This window comes from Phaethon aethereus (genome assembly GCF_964289735.1).
Source record: "Phaethon aethereus genome assembly, chromosome: 3".
NCBI lineage: Eukaryota > Metazoa > Chordata > Aves > Phaethontiformes > Phaethontidae > Phaethon > Phaethon aethereus.
The window spans coordinates 6942634-6962844 of record NC_138576.1 but is presented as its reverse complement, the minus strand read 5'-3'; the positions used below and the strand labels follow the sequence as shown (position 1 = coordinate 6962844).

Sequence of the window (20211 nt, the reverse complement as noted above, 5' to 3'; positions counted from 1 at the left end):
CCCCCGCAGGGGCCGGGCGGGCGGGGCGCCCTTGCGCGCCGGCTTGCGCGGCCGGGTGACGCCACAAAGGGCGCCCCGCCCCGCCGCGCCGCCCCACGTGCGCGCCGCCCCGCCGCGGCAGTGCGCAGCCGGCGGCCCCGCAGGCAGGTGGGAGCGCGGCGGGCGGCAGGGCCCGCGCCCCGCCCGCCCGGCCCGGCCCCGGCCCCGGCCCGGCCCCGGCCCGCCGCCATGGGCGCCTGCCCCCACCGCCGGCCGCCGCCGGCCGCCCGCCCCGCCGCGTGAAGCAGCGCCTGGCTCGCAGCCCCGCCGCGCTGCGCGGCGGCCCCGGCCCCGGCCGCCACCATGGGGGCCGCCGCGCTCGCCGGCTTCCTCACGGTGAGTGGGTGTGGGGGGGTGTCGGTGCGGCCCGCGGGAGCAGCGGCGCCGCCCGCGCAAGATCCGCGTGTGCAGGGGCGGGGAGGGAGGATGTGCTGCAGTGCGGGGCTGCCTGCCCGCCCCTACTGCCGGGGGGGGGGGCAGGTAGGCAGGGGCGTGTTTTGGGGAGGTATGCGTGTATTTGGGTGTCCCGCTGACCCCCTTACGCGGCGCCGTGGGGTGTGCGGCGCTCCCCAGCGCGCACGCCGGGGGGTGCTGCCTGCCCCAGCGCCCGCACCCCAGCGCCGGCCGCGGGGTGCGGTACCTCCTGCGCCGTCCTCTCCACCCCCGCTTGACGGCAGGCGGGCGCGGACCGGCATCCTCCCCAGAGGAGGGCTGAGCGGGTCCGTGCTTCACCCCTCTGCCCCGCTCCCGAAGTGCGGTGCTGGGCTGGGGTCTGTCCGTCCATCCATCCATCTGTCCATCCACCCACTCCCGCCAGCTGCTTTTCTTGCCACCCTCTTGGACAGGCAGCAGAACTCCCCGCCGCTAATTGCAGGCAGCAGCCCGGACTTACCACGGAAACGTTTTCCGGCGGGTTCGTATCCATCTCTGCCTTCCCAGGTAGGGCCCTTCCCACTCAGCGCTTTAGGGCTACGTTCCATCTTCTTGGGTGAAGACGGTAATTCGGTGTGTCAGGCACGCGCCGCAGCTGCTGCGGCTGGGTTGTGTAACCGAGGAGAGCGCTTGCTCTTGAACTCAAGGTGGATCTTTGCAAGCTGGTGCTGGCTTGACAGGAATCCGAGTAAACAGAAAATAATCTAAAGCTGGGAGAGCATTAGCCGGGAAATGGCCTCGTTGCTTTGAGGGTGAAGGGGTCCGTGCACGGTGCTGGCTGGGTGCTCCCCGCTGCCGGTTTCCCGTGGGAGAGGCGAGTGCTGCTGCACATCTGGAAGATGAGATGCTGTTGGGGAGCTTGAGATACAGAGCTCCAGCTGGGATCCTGGAGGTCAGTTGGGAATGGCGGGGATAGAGGGAAGAGGGAGGAGAAAAAAGAGTGATATAAAGGCGTAGGGAAATACACCAGCAGTTTTGCAAAATGAAGCTGAGGCTCCGAGCAAACGCGCGCGTGTGTTGCTTGTGCGCACACATACTCAAACCTCATTAACTCATGACATTAACTCCCCGCAAGGAGTTAATGTGTTTCCAGCCTGATGGAAGTACGTTCAAATAAACAAGTTGGTGGGTCTCTGGTGCAGCAAACCCAAATCTGCCTGGCCGCTTGATTTTTGAGCGGTAGCTGCTCGGCAGCAGTTGCGTAAGGCTGGTGTTGGTCGTGGTTTCCCTTGCTTGGCGCAGGCTTCGGGCGCCCGCTGCTGCCACAAGGTAGTTTGTACCATCTTCCCCCAATGCCCTCACCTCCAACCACCAAAATGTTGCCTTGTTTCGACTCGAGGCTTTGGGGAGCCCGGGGGTTTTCATCTGCTTGGAGCAAAACCGTGGCTGCTGGGGATGCTTGTGAGCTCTGGTTGGCGCTGGCTGCAGGAGTAGCTGCTGGGTTTTCCTTCGCAGGACCAGATGTGCTGGTCGGTGCTGCTGTTTTGGCACGCTCGGCTGCCTGCGTTTCTCTCTCGAGACGTAGTAAAGGGACTTCTGAGCAGGGTAAGCCCCGGACTCTCGGTTTCACAAACCCCAGACGAGCTAAAATAGCTGGTCGTGCTGCAAGAAGCAGAAACTCGCTTTGCTCGTTGATACTCTCCTCACAGGCAATTTTTTTTAAGAGTGAGTAACTTGATCCCTTTTACAGTGAGTTGGGCAGGAGATGGGCTCCTCCTGCCTGCAAAGTTACGGTAAAACTTCCAGACCGGTTTATTTGTCTTTCTGGGTTTGTTCTATAATTTTTTTTTTTTTCCTCCTTTAATGTCACAAGTGACTTCCCGGTGCTGGTTGGTAGAGGGTGCAGCTGGCCTTTGGGAAGGGCAGCGGGCTGTGCAGCCCGTCCCTGACCTGTGCCAAGGCATCGCCATGGAGTCAGCTGCCATTTCTACCAAATTCTGCTGCTTTTGCTTGGAAACGATTCCCAGAGTGTCAATTTAACACTGTCAGTCCTTGCTTGCTTACAGCACTCTGTTCCTGCTCTTCTCTACTAGGGTCAAGTGCCCTGTCTGTAGCTGGCTTTTGTCTTTTTTTTTTTTGCTTTTCTTTTTAAAATTTTTTTAGGTTTATTGCTGCCTCCCCACAGGGCTGGTGATGAGGCATGGCTTAACACAACCCGAGACGTTGAGTGTCTCGGGGTGTCATCCCGTCTCAGGATGCAGATGCCTGTTGATCCACCAACTTTCTGCTGGCACGTGGACTCACCGGACCACCGAGCACATTTGGGTCCCGAATGAGCTGTTGTATTCCCAGCCGCATCCCCTGTGCACATGCCCGGGAAGCTTACGGCCCCCTAAAAGCTCTTTACTGTGCAAATTGCCCATCAGGTCTTCTGCAGCATGCAGGTACTTGAGAGGCTGATGGAGGCACAGCCATAGATACGATCGCTGAGGTGGAATCATCAAGCTGGGTGGTGGTAAGATGGGTCATGCCCACATCAGCTGCGGGGTGCTGCTGCCTCGAGGGTTTGTTTGCAGCCGAGCGCGAAGGTCCCCTTGTCTGAGCCGTGTCCCTGATGCGGGGAGGTGAAAATGAGAGCGTTCCCCAGCCCGATCTGCTTTCCTTGTACCATAAAGCCTCCACATGTTGGAATGGGTGAGGGTGGCTGGGAAGCGCTTTAGCCCGTGCGGCGCAGGGCGTCGATGCTGACCTGGGGATGCTCTTTGGGGTCGTGGCTGCCCCATCCCGCTTGGCCCTTTTGGCTTCAGTGTCAAGAGCTGCTCCTGCATTGGGCACGGAGAGCAGCGCCGAACCAACATGAAACCAGATCTGCTCTTCAGTGTTGTCTTGCACTGATTCCTTTTTTCTGTGGGTGTGTTTTGGGTTTTTTTTTGTTACCCTGTACACTTTCTTCGGCATTGGAGTAATGAACTGAAATCCAGTGGCTAAGCAGAGCTCACTTCATTATTTTTGTGTTGCTTTTGCCATTGAGACTGGGTCTACCGGCCAGAAGGGTCCAGTTCTACATGCTGCTGGGCAGTCCTGAGGATGAGGGACCGAACCAGCAGACACCTCTTTTTGTTGAAGATGTCCTTCTGCTCCTGGCCTTCTCTTTTGGACATCTGAGTGGTGCCAGCCATGAAACTTGAGCAGTTGCATGTTTTGAGGGACCAGAAGCACCAATCTGAATAAATAGTGGGTTTTCAATGCTGCTTAGCCTTCCCCCACTGGGACTTGCTGTTGTCCCTAAGCTTGGAAGCGCACGTGCAGCTGAAGATGTTCAAAAGTGCCAGTGCTGCTTTGCTTGAGATAGGGGTTGAAAAAAAAAAAACCACCCCACACCCAAAAAACCAACCCAGAAACATACAAAACCCAAACTTGGTGCTGTTACGGTAGTGCGGGTGCCACTGGCTTTAGTTACCCAGATGAGTGATGGAAAGATGCTGGAGGTGGGAAGAAGAGGGAGAGCAGGATGGGACCTGTGGCACGTGCTTGTAGTGGGCTTGTCCGTGGGTTTCCTGAGGTCTGGCTTGACGCAGAGGGAGAAATCGGGATCCGGGCTGGCGGCATGCGGCTCATCCCCGGTGAGGCAGGAGAGCCGCTGCCTGTCCTGCCGCTCCCGACGCCACGTCCCGCTCGGCATGCCGGCACGGGAAGGAGGATGAGTAACACAGGTGACCCCCCGCGCAACCTCGGGGGGCCGGATCCTGCTGCGTCTGGTTTGCTAATTCAGCGTTGCGTCATGAAGATTACGGGTGGCAGGTTTGTCAGAGCCAGCTAAGCACTCCGTTAAGTCATGTCTTAGGGGAGGGGAAAAACAAAATGCATCCTGTAAGCCTCCGCTGCCTGCCAGGGCAGCCCCGCTTTTTGTTTTGATTTGACGTGCTGTAATTAGCCTGGCTGCTGCAGGATCCTCGTCAACTCCTGTGGGCTTGCCTGCTTCTGCCTGCTCTGTAACTGCTGCTTCAGGAGGGGGAGAAGGGAAAAAAAAAAAAGGAAGTGTTTTGTACAAATCCTGAGCTGTAAATTATTTAGCAGGTGAAAGAAATGTGCTGTGTGTTTCCAGGAAGCAAGAGACTGCACCAAAAATGACGCGGCACGGCTTGCAGCTCTGCCGCGATGTGCCTTCTGCAGAGTCATGCTGTTGGGAGGCTTTTTTTTTTTTTTTAACCTTCTGAATATATTCTTGTTGGCTGATAGCCCGGAATAGGTGGCAGAGCAAGAACAGAGGGCTTGTATAACATAGTCAAGTGATTTATGTGCCTGGCTGTGCCGCTGAAAAGTGTTAGGGTCCCTGGTCTTTTTACCTTCAGTGTAGGAAACACCTTGGGAAACTGAAGGCAACGTTGACTTGTTCCTCTCGCCCTCCTAACTTAGCCTGCAGCAGTGTGAAAATGTTTTTTCTATTGCTTTGCATGTTGTATGAGCCTTTCCTTGGATATGGCTTTTGTTCTTGGTGGCTTATCTCTGCTGGCATAACTGACATTAAATCCATGGACCAGAGGTCTGCTGGAGGATGCAGACGTCCTGCTTGGTAGCTAGAGCTTCTCTTGGAGATGGAGCAGCCTCGACGCAAAGAAATTAAGGGAATAAAGCTCTGGGATTGGAAATAGGTAGATATAAACAGGTTTGTAGTCATCATCTAGCCAAGCCCAGCTGGGTGCAATTCGGTGTCTAAAAACTGGAGACCTTTTACCTGTATCTGATGCAATGAGGAACTGGGTTACAGCAGAGCTCCTCAAAGAGCTTAAAATTAGCATCGGGTTTTCTCTCCTGTTGCTAATGCATCCAGTTTAAAGTGGGTTCAGATGTGGCTGGAGGGTCAAAGCAGAACATGACTTGTGGTCTCGCCAAACCCTATGCTTGCACAGGGTCATAAAAAATCATGGAAGGGCAGAGGGGCTGAGACGTTGTCCGGTAACAGCTGCTAGCCCAGATTTCATCCTGGTTTGTGTGGTTGGGGTGCTGGTTGACAGCCGGCTGAACATGAGCCAGCAGTGTGCCCAGGTGGCCAAGAAGGCCAACAGCGTCCTGGCCTGTATCAGAAATAGTGTGTCCAGCAGGAGCAGGGCAGGATTCGTACCCCTGTACTTGGCACTGGTGAGGCCGCACCTTGAATCCTGAGTTCAGTTTTGGGCCCCTCACTACAAGAAGGACGTTGAGGTGTTGGGACGTGTCCAGAGAAGGGCAACAAAGCTGGTGAGGAGGCTGGAGCACAAGTCTGATGAGGAGCGGCTGAGGGAACTGGGGTTGTTCAGTCTGGAGAAGAGGAGGCTGAGGGGAGACCTCATCGCTCTCTACAACTACCTGAAAGGGGGTTGTAGTGAGGTGGGTGTTGGTCTCTTCTCCCAACTAACTAGTGATAGAACAAGAGGAAGTGGCCTCAAGTTGTGCCAGGCGAGGTTTAGACTAGATATTAGGAAAAAATTTTTTACTGAGAGAGTGGTCAAGCATTGGAACAGGCTGCCCAGGGAGGTGGTGGAGCCACCATCCCTGGAAGCATTCAAAAAACGTGTAGACGTGGCACTTCAGGATATAGTTTAGGGGGCTTGGTGGTGCTGGGTTGATGGTTGGACTTGATGATCTTAAAGGTCTTTTCCGACCTTAATGATTCTGTGATTTTGTCATTTAGAAAGGTGACTATTTGAACAAGTGCAGACTGAAAAATACAGAGGAGAAAAGTTTTACAGATCAGAGCTGCCACCTGCATGTGGTTTTTTTTGTCTTCTCAGCAAGCGCCTGGCTCGTACTGGAGCCTCTCACAGCCTTGAAATGCAAAGCTGGTCTGAATTCTCCTGGGGTGGCTAGGTGGCACATACTGCTGAAACGCAATTAGCAGTATTTACTGCCCTGGCAGGGTTGCAGTGTAAATGATGCTTAGTCTCACCAAGAAGCGCGGTGTCAAATTTAAGGAATTATCAACATAGCTGGTGATGTGTCTGGGCAGCGTGCTGGCACCTGCACCGGTGCTCATCCACCCCAACCCTGCCTGTAGAAACATTTCTGTGGTCCCACGGCTCTGGGATGTGCTTTGTGATCCTGCAAGGGATCGCGGGCAGAGAGGGCTCTGGTCACGCGCTGTTGTTGACTAATACCTCCCGTCTGTCTTCCAGCTGCTCATGCTCCTTGGCACCGCTGATGGTCAGTCGAAGCTGGCCTCTGAGCACAATGCCATCAGCCTCTCCCCTGGCAAGTACCGCCACTTGGACCGTGCCACCAACAAAGAGCTGATCTGTGACAAATGTCCTGCAGGAACCTATGTGTCTAAACATTGTACGAAGAGTACCTTAAGAGAGTGCAGCCCTTGCCCAGACGGGACCTTTACTAAGCATGAAAATGGCATAGAGCGGTGCCACCCTTGTAGAAAACCCTGTGAACTGCCAATGATTGAGAAAACTCATTGTACTGCCTTGACTGACCGCGAGTGCACTTGCCTGTCCGGTACGTTTCAGACGAACGATACCTGCATCCCTTACACGGTGTGCCCGGTCGGCTGGGGTGTCCGCAAGAAAGGAACCGAGACAGAAGACGTTAGGTGCAAGCCGTGCCCTCGTGGTACCTTTTCTGATGTGCCTTCTAGTGTGATGAAGTGCAAAACATACACTGACTGCTTTGGGAAAAACATGGTGGTCATCAAGCCAGGGACAAAGGAGAGTGACAACGTCTGTGGTTCTCCAGCATCTCTTCCGAACACATCTTTGACTTCGTCAAGCACCGAAGTGGGTGAAGAGCCCTATGAAGTTCCACCAACCGCTCATCTTCCCAAAGGTAATGCCCACCACTGAAACACAGACGTGTTATTGGTGATGAGATTGTGTTCCTGCTTCCGTCTAGGCTGGCTGTTAAAGGGCAGCCTGGTCTTAAGCGTGGGTGGTGTTTTTCCTTCATGGCCAGAAGGCAGCTCCAGAGTGCACCAGGTTGCCCTCAGTTGTGTTAAACCACATTTAATAACATTTTCACTAAGTCTGCGGTCATGATTGGACTCTTGGCTGTCCTACTGTTTGGATTGAAAGCACATCACGTTCCCCAGCCTCTTTTCCCATCTGTGTGTCGTGCTGGCACAAGTCTTTGTCCATTTGTGTCAAACTTGAGCAGAGTGCAGCAGGAAAACCCTGGCAGGAGAAGAGCTTTGTTCCACCAGCCTGCTTCCCTGATGGATTCACCGCGTTCGTGCCCATGCTTTCCCTGCTGCATTTTGCCCCATACTGAGCCAGTGTATTGGCTTGAACGAGATCCATTGCCAAAACAGCCCTCCAGGAGCCTGGGCTGTGCTGTAATTTTTTTCTTTAACTGCTAAGATTTCTACCAGTTATCACTGGTGGGGAGAACCAGGTTGAATTCCCCATTCTCTCATATAATTGAAAATGATACATCATCGCAGCCTTTAGAGAGATGCTTTAGTCATGGCTCATTGCAGTGGTGCTTAACGTTCTCTGGGACGCAGCCTCCTTACAGTGTCTCAGATGGGGCATTTTAATTAAAAAATGCAACTTTTGATGGCCTGAACACCTGAGTTGGTAAATACAATGGCAGAGAAGCGTTGACAATGGTAGACTCCCAGTGCTCCTCCTTTGTTAGGGTTCAAAGCTTTATATGATGTTGGTGTGTTGTTGGGAGAAGATGGGCGGGTGTTCCCTGAACTTTGACATCAACTGTAGAAAATTAGGTAAAAGATAAAGCATTTTCCCTGTTTGTATCCTGGTCAGAGTGTTTTGGGTAACAAGGTCAGAGGAAAAAATCAGGTTACAGGCGGTTACACACACTCTCTGGCTCAACAGGGATGAGACATGATCTTCAAAAGCCAAGTTACCAAAGTAAGCTCTAGTTTTTGCCACAAAAGCCCTTCTCACTAGGCTTTGGTCATGCAGCTGGCTGGGACCTGAGAGCTGTTGGTTGATAAGGAAACTCGATAAAGATGGAAAGTAGCTCTTAGGGGGACGTTGGGGTGCTTCTGTTGCTTTAGAAACCTGTTTTGTATCTGATGCACCCACAGCTGCCCTCAGTGCTGGTAAAAAAGTTTTTGCTTCCTTAACAAAACCCAGTAGAGGGATGCTAAGCCTCCAATTTTTCATGTGTTTCTAGCCCAAATACCACATTTCCCACATTCGGTATGAAACCCATGTTCATAAACCTAAGAAACCTCAAAGTTGTAGGTTTTCTGAGAAGTACTGAGTGTGGGACAAATGCAGATTGACGACATGCCTTTAATCATTTGGGGGTTTTTTTAAACAAACTGCCACTAGCCTTAACCAACAAGGGTCAATTTTATCTTGAACCTACCTCTGTAACTGTACCCATCTGTTCCCAGAGCCAAACCTCAACTTCACCTCTTCCCTTTCTTGCTGCCTGGCGTTGGGTTTCTGTCTGCTGGCCAGGCAGATGCTCAGGCAGGTTTTAGACAGTGACATGATGCCGTATCATGTCTCCGGTGCTGTGACACTGAGCTCTCCTCTCCTCTCCTTTTGCAGGTTTGAACTCTTCAGTTCCCAGTTTTGTCCCCTCTCCTGTGCCGCGCACATCCAGTGGCACGGCGGAGCCAGTGGGCTACTACAACGAAACCTCAGTCAACGAGACGGACGGCGCCAGCCGGACCTTTGCGAGCTCCAGCGCTGCTGGCGAGGCACAGAGCTACCGGCACAAGCAGACCAGCCAAGCGCTGGAGAAGCAGCGGTCACTGGAGATGGCGGGCGGCGAGAAATCCAGTGTCCCATACAGGCCCCCACGGCGAGGTCCGCAGAACGCCCACCAGCACTTTGACATCAACGAACACTTGCCGTGGATGATCGTCCTCTTCCTGTTGCTGGTCCTGGTGGTTATTGTTGTCTGCAGCGTCAGGAAGAGCTCACGGACTCTGAAGAAGGGACCAAGGCAAGATCCCAGTGCCATTGTGGAAAAAGCTATTATGAAAAAGTCCACCACCCCCACGCAGAACAGGGAGAAGTGGATCTATTACTGCAACGGGCACGGTGAGCAGTAGCGACCGGGGGCTGTAAGGGGTAGCGTCCTCCGTGCCGTCCCACAAGTGCTTTGGAGGGGCTGCCCCCACACTCAGTGACTGGTTGCTTTTTTGACTTGCTGGGTCTTGTAGCAAGGACAAAGCCCATGTACTGGTTCCTCAGTTGTTTCTTCATCCTTGGCTTCTCCCTGTTCCTGTTCCCATGGTGTGTCCCAGCTCCTGAAGGAAGAGCTAATGGAGGGAATGTCATGGGCTCGCCCCAGCTCCTCTCCTCCTTCCCACCCATCCTTGATAGAAGGATCTTGAATGAAGGCTTCCCCCCCCCCCCCTCCCCGACCTGCCCACCCCCATTCCACTTTTCTTCTGTTTCACTCCTTGTTTTCTCAGTGACTCAGATGTGGATCTGGTTGTCTTTCGTGTCATCCTTTTTCCCTTTTGCCCTATTTGTTTCTGGAAGGCTGAGTCATCCCCCGCCTCTTGGCAGTGCCTCAGTTTCAAGTTCTTAGCCCTAAATCCTGACTGCTGGCTTGCGTCCCCAGCCCTTTGCCCATGCTGGAGCCAGGAAGGTTGTCCTTAAAGGCTGTGTCATGGAGGCATACAGCTCCGTGAGTGTCGTGGGGTCTTCCTGGAGGCTCTGCTTCATAGTGTTTTCTGTTCTTTTGGTGGGTGACTTGCTGTCAGCTTTTTGATGAGACTTTAACGATGACCAGTTGTGGTCATCAAATTGGAATTTCTGAAAATTTAATTAATGGTGGTGTGAAGGTGAGCACCAAGCAGCCATGATCTCTCCAGTAGGATGCATGATTCCTCCTTTGCAAAGCTACAGTGGCAATTTTGGCCCCCCTTATCCGGACAGACAGACAACACTGACTTTGGGTTGAGGTTGCTCAACCTTAAATATCTGTTCACAGATAACCTTTAGAAAAGCGCATTTAACACGGGGAGGGGCCAAACAAAGAATGGATTGAAAAAAGATTGGAAGGTTTGAGAGATCAGTGCTTGATGAAAGTCATCCTTCAGTGCTTAAGTACAAAGCAAAGAAGGCTTTGAGTAGGGCATCTTCTGTCATGTACTCTCTTCTCCTTCCTGCTGATTAATAGACCTACACTTTGTTTGCCTTTGTTAATGCATTTATGGAACCAGTAAGGTCTTGTTGGAATTAGTTTTGTGACATCTCTTGTGTTTGTGCTACTTACCAGTTTCCTTTTAACTCTTTTGAATTCATGGGGTGTGGTTTCTTGAGGATTTTTTTCACCTTGCTATAACTTTTTCCAGTAACGGCCGCACTCCATTGTCCCTAAAATTTGTGGGTCCTGGGGCGATGGTGAGTGATCTGCAATGGGGTTGCAGAACCGTATTCAGCATCTTTATTTATGGGCACTACCAGAAATACTGGTAGTCCATGGTTCATTGGCCAAAAGCATCTGATTGTTACTAACTTACAGTAACTTTTTTCCCCGTGATATTAATTAAGTTAGCAGTTGGCTGAATTTCTCACTTTCCTATTTTTTGGAGCAGCGAGTGTTGTTATCTCAGAGCAGGGGCGGAATTTGAACAGGGTGGGGAGTGACCGAGTGCGGGAACCAGACCAAGTTGTTCTGAGCAGGTGCAGCTCTGGTTTCTAACCTGGCATTTCAGACCCGGTGCCGAAATAAATGCCTGCGCTGCAGCTGGCCCTTCTCCTGGAGGCCACCTTAGAGCTGCCTTTGTGGGCAGCGCTCTGTGTTCGGTCGCCAAGCATGATTCGGGTTAAAGAAACCATGCAGATAAGAGAATGTGGTGAACGATGAGGCTGTGTTAGTCCGTTTAGGTATAAACCCACCTCGCAGATCTTGTCGTCCTTTGGGGGACAGCATCACTGATGGGTTATCCTGTGCTTCCCAAGATGAGTTGTTCCAGTCCTCTCTGTTATCCTCTAATAGCTGAATTCAGCTAGTGCCTCAGATTCGCAAGGTATTTGCTAAGTTTGCCCCTTGCCTTGGGAAATAAGCTGGACGTGACGGCAAAACCCATGCTTAGCTGATAAACTGGCCCAGTATCTGATCGAGCTGCTCAGGTCTGGAAGTGAATTGGAGCCCGTTACTCTGCGCTCCTGGCTGGGTGGCTTTGCAAATCCCTCCCAGTCGTTCTTGCAGTAGTCGTGCTGGTTCTGTGTTGGCGTGGGTGGCTCCGTGACTTCCTCCTGCCGCTGAATGCCCTCAGCTGAACTTCGTGCAATGAAAGCAGACAGACCAGTGCAAACCAGTTAACGCTTTGTCTTGCTTTTCGCACAGCTCTGGTGCTGCCTCAGTCATGTTGCGTTAGCTGGAGGGGCCTTGTTCATCAGTTTTTACTTGGTTGATGGCACTTTGTCGTGTCTGATATGGAAGTCGTTCTCCTCCGCAGTGGTGTATAAATCCCTCTTTGGTTTTCCTATTGAAACGTCTGGCTCTTAAGACTGTTGACTTGAAATGAGAGAACATGTAGTGCCAAAGAGGAATTGACGTTTTATTTAATAACTGGTCATACAGCAAAGATGTACTGCCGAGCTGCAGCGTCATGGCTTAGCTTTCTGCTGCTCCAGCAGTGTTGTACCCAAATCATGCTTCATCCTGAAGCAGCATTTCAGAAAAGGGTGAATATAGCCAGGAACAAACTTCAGGCCGTTGCAGAGAGGAAATCTTTCCCCTCCCGTGCTGCTAGCGCAGCTCCCTCCGTGGTAGGCAGCCAGAGCAAAGCCTCCGTAGATGTGAGGATCCCCAGGTCTTCAGGTGCCAGCGTGGTTTGTGGTTGCACTTAGGGATGTGCAGGGCAAGCACTTAGGTTTAAATCATTTTCTGGGGCTGGGGGTGAAGCCCTGGGGCTTGGTGCTGACGTGTGCCGACATCCCTATGACCTCCCCACCTATATGTTGGCTGGCCACGCCAACAAGGAAATAACATGTCCCAGTGTTTATTGCCAGGGCGAAGCCTTCGTACGTTGCTGTTACGCACAGTCTGCCCCCACTTCCTAGTTTACCATGTCCTCCAACCTAATCCTTTCAGTAAACAGCTTTAACCTTTGAAAGAGAAGACGAGGTCTGACGTAGGTACTGCAGCCTCTGCTCGAAGGAGCTGTGCTTGGGTGGATGCTCTTGTGCCGGCACCCTGGGCACCTCCCGTGACGCTGGATGGGACCACAGCTGGCATCCAAAGCTTTGCCCATTTGGAGGATTTTATTGCCGATTCCTTTAAGCCCATCAGTTCTGGGTGAAGCATGGTCAGGGTGGCACCAGCACTGCTCAGTGCTGGAGCAAAGACATCTCACTGTGACTGGGCTTCTTCCCCAAAGAGGAGGATTTTAGGGTTAAAGCAGTGGCTCAAACTCTTGCCCGGTTCCTGATGGTGCTTGATATACTGAATTGCTTCAATAGTTGAGATGCGTGTGCAATCCTGGGCAGTGGTTGTTGTCATTGGGGCATGTTGATTGTCCTCATCTTCCCGTGAGCTGGTGTCTATGCCCCGTGCGCTCTCTTTGCCTTAAGTAACACCCCAAACCTAAAAATAGCAGTAGCTTGGGAAGCTGGTGGTAAAACAAGACCTATGTCCTTAACATGGATGTGTTCCAGCCAAGGCAGCACATGCCAATGATTCTCATTGGATTAAGTGGTTCAGAGGTCCGGGAAGAGCTTACGATGCCTAATGGCCTGAGTTAGCAGCCAGCTTACCTCCATGTCTGTCCCTGTGTCCATCCCCATGGCAGGGGCTCTCCCGAAAGTCCCCAGGTCTCGTCTGTGCAGGATCTCGAAGGTGGAGCTGCATCAACGGTGCAGCTGTGGTTGGAGAAGCTGGAGCTCTTGCTGCTTCAGCTGGATCTTAACTTTCTATCCCTGCAGATGGGCATCCAAAGGGGAAAAGCAGTTTGCCAGAGGTTCCTAAAGAAGTTATGTGTGGTGCCTGAACAGCGTGGGTACTGGGCTGATAGTGCTCTGTGGTTTTAACCTTGTATGACTACTTTCTTTTAGAAGATCAAGAACAGCCTTCACACCGGAAACACTTTCTTATAAACAACCTTTTATTCTAGCAAATACCCATTTCATTTCTTCAGCTGCTTCCAAAGGCAAGGAATTTGGTTTGTAATAAAAATGGAGAATAGAAGCCTGTCTCTTGAATGTCTTGGAAATGCCAAATTTGGCACCAGTCAATGCCAAACATGAAGATGGGCCTGAAATCATCTTGCAGAAATTGCTGATAAAATTGCCTTTGACTTTCATCCTTTGAGTAGCAAGATGAAAGACCAGAGACTCTGTAGAATGTAGCATTTCGGGGTGAAACCTCCTGTGCATAGAAGCTGCCTGACATGATGTGCCAAGAGGCAAGAAGAGAATTTGGTGTTTTTTTGGTTTGTTTTGTTGTTGGGTTTTTTTTTTTTAACTTGAAAGACTGCAGAGCACATCTTGGCAGCACTGGCCTGGCATAAGTTACCACTTCCCTTTCATTTTTCTTCAAGTCTGGTAATTGCACATTATTGCAGTGGGTGATGAGAGTGAAGCCAGGAAGCCTCTGGTTAAATAATCAGAGAAATAAACTGTTCTGCAAACGCTGTTTGCAGCCAGAATGGAGCTGAGACTTGACTGCGGGTGGAAGAGCATGTACTGAAAACAGCTGAGGATTGGAAGCAGAGTGGGGACTTGAGGGGTGATGCTGGAAGTGTCGGGATTTGGAGGTCTTGGTTGCCTAGCTGTTGGGATGCCCAGTTGTCACCATGTTGGGAGCTGGGATCATCTTGGTTGGCGATTTGTAGGGAATAGTCCTCGGCTTGCAGCTCGGTTGCTGTAGGACCAGGGCTAGGCTTCAGCTTGGTCTGCTCCAAAGAAGGTTGGTGAGGGTGTTGAAGAGGGACCAGAGCCTTGCTGGAAAGCCTGTGCCATGGAGAACCTGACCCTGCGCTGCAGCTCCAAAGCATCCCCGTGTGAATATAACCAACGGGATTAATTCGGGATGTCTCTGGTCATTGCAAGTTTGCCCTCACGTGAAATCAGATACTCATTTACTGTTAGTGTTGGAAGATGCTTATCAGAGTAAAATTAGTTGATTCTTTTTCTTTTTAAGAGACAGCACATTGACTAAAAAAGCCCACACATGACCATAATCTTTTATATAGATCCGTCACCTAATGGAGGGAAGCAAGTGCATGGAAACAGCCCAGCAGTGGATGTTCTTCCTCAAGCTTGGTGTCATTCCCTACTCAGCTGTTACCCTAAATAAGGAAACCCAGCTGCAGGGATGGCACTCGCAGGTCTACAGGGTGACTGCCTGGCACTGGATACTACTTTAGGACCTCTCCGTAGTGCTCTTATGCGTAAATGGCATGAAAATCACATAGTGGGTGGGTTTTTTGTTTTTTGGTGTTTTGGTTTTGGGTTTGTTTTTTTTTTAATAGGATTAGTTTTCCCTTTGATCAGCTCCTGAACTGGTCACAGCTTGGTGGCAGGAGCATCATGCTGGGAGGCAGGGCAGGGATGGAGGAGCTTCTGTGAAAATGCACACCTGGGGACTCTGTTTCTTCTGCACATCTGCAGAGTTTGCTCCAACACGGGCATGAAGCTCTGCTTCACTGTGGGATGAAGCAACTCTGCGTCTGCAGCACAAACCTCTGCCATAGGAGCTTTGGGGTGACATCTGATGAGTTCGAAACGTCATCCTCCTCAAACTACGTGACTTAAAACTTTGCTCAGGTTTGCCCCGAACTCATCCTTGGCCTTTTGGGAAACTGTGTGGTTTCTAAAGGGCATATGCAGGGGTTGACCAATGTTTCATGGTGAAAGGGAGACTTGGAAAACGCAAATGAGGGAGGTTGCTGTTCTGCTTAGACAGGAGGAAACCTCATCATGTGCACATTTATCATTTATCTTCTGTCTTGCTTCTCAGCCTTATTGCATTATAAGGCTTGAAGACCAGTGCTTGATCACTTTTTATGTATGTTGCTACACGAGGCATGTATCCACAATGTACGCTGGGCTGTGCGGAGCTGTCCTGGGAAGCTGGTACGTTTGTTCCCAAATCTGCTTTTTAAAACAAACAAACAAACAAAAAAAAACCCCCAAAGTATCCCACGGTCAAAATTCCTGGGTGGCCCCTGGATTAATTTAATAAGGGATCAGGTTTTGTGCCTGCCTGTTAAGGTGCAGGGCAGCTCTGTGGGGAGAGAAAGGTTGTCCTTGTAGAAAAGCATGCCAAGCCCGGGGCTGCCAAAAACCCAGCACCGGTTTCTGCGCTGGAAAAGCTGTGATTTCTGACATCGGTAAGGCTCTCAGATGTAACTCCTCAAATAACAAGGCAGATTTTTTTTCCCTCACTCACCCTGGCTTTGTCTGGGGAGTAAAAAAACGCAGGAGGCGAATTTAATCCTCAGGCTGGCATCTGCGGGCGTCTGGATATTTATACGGCTCTGGCCGTGGCAGTGCGCTTGCTCAGGGTGACCAGCTGTCCGAGAGCGTTATAATGAAGATTAACTCTGCAAAAGCTGTTTAAAATTTAATAATTACATAAAATACTTACTCTGGCCATTCCTTTTTAAAACCAAAGGAAGAGCCAAGTCCGCTCTGCAGGTCCCTAACGCCAGCGCAGGGAGAGCATCCCATGGTGGTGGGCATGAGCTCGAGAGGGTCCTGGGAGTGTTGGCCCAAAGGTGCTGTTATAGAGGTGACTTCCACGTAGCATGTGGTGGGAAGGGAGGTCTTGTCTTGTGCTGACCCTCAAGTTACTGGGTCTGAAACATGTTCATAATGGTATGGGGCTGATCACAGACCTTCCTTGACTGCCTGGCTTGGTTGAGTTGTTTTCCAGAGAGTGTGTGGGAAGTGTTTGTCAGGAGTCCCTTTCCTGCCCTGCAGGATTTTTGTTTCTTCTTTTAAACAAATAAACATCACTATTTAGTGGTTTGTTGCCCAAACAGCATTTGCTGAGGACACGAATCACTGGCTCCTGGGAGAGTCTGATACCGGCACTGTCCTCCATGGGAAAAATTAGGAAATTGCTTACAAGTGTGTACCTTCCTCCTGTCTGGACAAAGGCTCTTGTTAGAATCGTGGGAAGGTTTGGATTCACAGGGGCCTTCAAAGATCATCTAGTCCATCCCCCCTGCAGTGAGCTGGGACACCAACTAGAGCAGGTTGCTCAGAGCCCCGTTCAGCCTGACCTGGGATGTTTCCAGGGATGGGCCACCTCTCTGGGCAACCTGGGCCAGGGTTTCACCACCCTCATTGTGAAAAATGTCTTCCTTACATTTCATCTGAATCTGCCCTCTTTCAGTTTAAAACCATTACCCCGTGTCCTATTGCAACAGACCCTGCTAAAAAGTCTGTCCCCATCGTTCTTAGAAGCCCCTCCAAGCCCTGGCAGCGGCACTAAGGTCTCCCCAGAGCCTTCTCTGCTCCAGGCTGAGCCCCCCCAGCTCTCCCAGCCTGTCCTCCCAGCAGAGCTGTTCCAGCCCTTGGAGTGTTGCTGGGGCCTCCTCCGGCCCCGCTCCAGCAGGTCCATGTCTCTCCTGTGCCGAGGGCTCCAGAGCTGGACGCAGCACTGCAGGGGGGTCTCCCCAGAGCGGGGCAGAGGGGCAGAACCCCCCCCTCGCCCTGCTGGCCACGCGGCTTTGGGGGCAGCCCAGGACACGGGTGGCTTCTGGGCTGCGAGCACACATTGCCGGCTCATGTCCAGCTTTTCATCCACCAGGACCCCAAGTCCTTCTCCATGGGGCTGCTCTCCACCCCTTCACACCCAGCCTGTGCTGATGCTGGGGGTTGCCCCTACCCAGGCGCAAGACTTTGCGCATCTTCTAAACCTCCTCATTTAGGACCTGGAATATATTTGGGGGGGAGGAATTGAGTTTCTAATACCCTTCCTCTTTTTGGTAGAGGTCGGTGAAATTTTCACATTTTGAAAAGATATTTGTGCCAGGGATTTGGGATTTCTAAGCCCTGGTTTGGCCAAGCCATGGTGTCTTGTCAGCTGGAGTCTGGATGCGCCGCATCGTGACTCGCTTGTAGATGCAGGTGCTCGGCGTGTGCTCAGCGGTAAAAACAGGCTGCTGGGGCTGTTTCGGTGGAGGCGGGTGGGCTGAGCTCAGGGACAGAGCTGGGTTTGCCATGATTTGGAGCTTTTATCTGAATGTAAGGGAGAGTTGGCCTGCATCACCGCGGTTCTCCTGTCTGACTTGCATGCGCCCTTGGGCTGTGCTTTCCACCCGTGATGTTTCATCCTGAAGGTCTGCACAAGTGTTGAAATCCAGCCAGCCTGTCGCTGTCGGGATTTGTCACTGCATGTGGTGTACAAATTAATATTGCCCATCTCTGGGATGCCTGTGACAGTAGGTAGGTGGTGGAAGCTCCAGGTGCTCCAGCTGAGATTGGTACTGGGATGGTGGAGGTCAGGTCCTGCAGGTGTCATGGGTGCACTGGTGGGACCTGTCCCTGCTGATGGAGGGCTGGAGCATGGAGCATGAAATCCAGCCTTTCTGAAAATGCATGAAGCTGGCTCTGGAATTGTGGGCAGATGAGCTGCTCACTAGGTAAGACCGTGTGTGCCACAGGTCCTGGAGGATCTTCTGAGCTTTGCTTCCCAGCTGTATAAGGCAGCCTGTAAGACTGGAACTGATGTTGTGTGAATTCCTTTCTCTGTGCTACATCCCTTCATTATTAGTGGGATGGCAGGACACACAGCTTGGGAGGGCTCTGTAGACCTGAGCATGAGACTTCCCCTTAAAGGTGGCAGCTTCTCAACGAGTGCTCTTCTGAAAAATACCAAATGATGTTTGGCTTGAGCTCTGAAAATGAAAATGACAGCTTTTTGTTTGTGAGAGGGTGGGGAGAGGAAGGAACCGAAGCTCTTCTGTGGCTAGGCTGTGGTTAGCCTTTACCGTATCTGCTGCCAGGTGCTTGGGTGTAGCCTTCTGGTGGGGTAGCTCTTCCACTCCTCTTGAGTTTGCTTGAAGATGTGCAAAAGTCATGGTGGGGAAGAGAAATGGTCTCTTGCAGGTGTTGTACGTAAGCGTGCTGGCACTGCTGGTCACGGCGCTGTGCCGCACTGGCTTCTTGCCCAGCTTGAGGCTAAATGATCACTGAAGAACTGGATTTGTGTCCAACCTGGGAATAGAAGGGCTGTGGGAGATGAGTGAGGCTTGTCCAGAACAAGCTCAAGAGAGTCATTAAAGCTCAGGCAAGTCCCATGCACTTGTGTGATGACCACCTTGGTGGCGTTAATGAGTGCAAGGAGTGATCACTCTGTCTACACCAAAGTGTGTACCTCAGTGAAGTGGGAGACATGCAAAGGAGCTGGAAACAGGTGGAAAAAATCTTGGACCAGATTCAAAATAAGCAAATGGAGGTCCCCGAAATAAACTGAAATGGTGTTTACGGGGAGGATTGGGGCAGAGGTGAGCAGTGCGCTTGGAGGTGAGAGACCTGTCTGTAGACCTGCCCTGCCTCTCTGGGAAGGTGCCCCCTTCAGCTCAGCATCTTTGTAGGTGAGCTGGACGTGTATTCAGCAGTGCGTTGGCTTGTGCCACTCTGCAGGTGTCTGTCCGTCTCCTGACTTGTCTCCGTTTGTCTGTTTGCTCTGGCTGTAGACGTGCCTGGTTGCGCCCGTGTTCCCATGTGTGTCCATCCACCCTTGCACTTCGCGTTTGCCCGTGCTCAACATGCTGGCCTTGTCCTAGCTTGAAGGGGAGTTCTTTGTTGCTCTGGGGTTATTATCACCACCTTAAAACATGAGGTGGTTACGCGGAGTAGCCTATCGTGACGTTTAGAGACTGGCAATGTTTGGATAATGGCAATGCATGCCGCCTGCCCAGGTAACTGAGGCACGCGTGGATGTCCTGGACCCTTCGGATGCGGTTGTTGCCTGCTCTGGGATGGCCACGGCACGCGCAGGTCTACTGGGCGCAGCCGTGGGGGTGTCGCGGCCAGGGCTCCTCTTTAATCCCAGTGCCTGTGACAAGCACAGCTGGGTGATAAGTGGTTACGGACCCTGATGGTGATGATGGAGAGGGTGGTGGCAGCAATCCCAGGCTGTTCCCGAGTCCCGTGTTAAAAAAAGAGGAGGACTCGGGCTGTTCTCTGGTATTTGCAAGCTCAGAGCGGCTTCAGCATCGCGCCGACGTGGCTGTGACCGGCCTCGTGTGGGAAGCGTGAAACGGTTGGGTTAAAGCACCATCACCGCGGAGCTCGGCCATTTTACTTGGGATCACTGGGGTCTGGAGGGCTTTGAGCGTCATCTGCAGCCACGGCGTGCAGATGAGCGTGGTGGGAGCAGGTCCACAGGGTTCGGTGGGTAGGGAGGACCCAGGATCTAAGGTGGAGCTGGGTTTTTTTGCCCAGTGCACCCTGGTGGGCACCTCCTCACCCCAGCGGGATGCTGCGGCACTGTTAGTGCTCTGCAGAGTAACTTGCAGGACGTCTGGAAATATGGAAATGGTGGGACCGTAAGCTGCTTATACGCATTAACATTTTATTTTAGTTTTGAAGAAGTGAATTAAGTTACTGTAAATGGCTTGAGCAGTAATACTTGGCAGCGTGCAGCCGCAACTTGTCATGTAATGGTTTTAATCTTATTTTTCGAGAACAGAGAGAGCGATGGTTTTCTAACTGACTGGAGCCGAATCTGCCCTCATGTCTGTGTCTCTTCCATATCTCTCTGGGGTTTTGTTTGCACAATACTGTAGTGGATGTGGCGAACATATGGGGCTTAAATTCATTTAATAGTTGCAAGAAAATGAGTTTAAGATTCTTACAGTATTAAGGTAGACATTTCCAAATTCGTTTTTAATGGAACAGTTGTTCTGCAAAGATTATT

General features: G+C 51.8%; 1 protein-coding gene across 1 annotated transcript in view; it reads left to right on the top strand.

The window, feature by feature from the left end:
- Positions 1–342: 342 nt before the first annotated feature.
- TNFRSF21 (TNF receptor superfamily member 21) overlaps positions 343–20211 on the top strand; it is a gene marked incomplete at its 5' end in the record, with an annotated part of 34926 nt that continues 15057 nt past the window's right edge. Inside the window, 3 exons of the mRNA XM_081997997.1 lie at positions 343–375; positions 6564–7218; positions 8919–9416. Of these exons, the coding sequence (XP_081854123.1) occupies positions 343–375; positions 6564–7218; positions 8919–9416 (1186 nt within the window). The remainder of the gene's footprint in view (positions 376–6563; positions 7219–8918; positions 9417–20211) is intronic.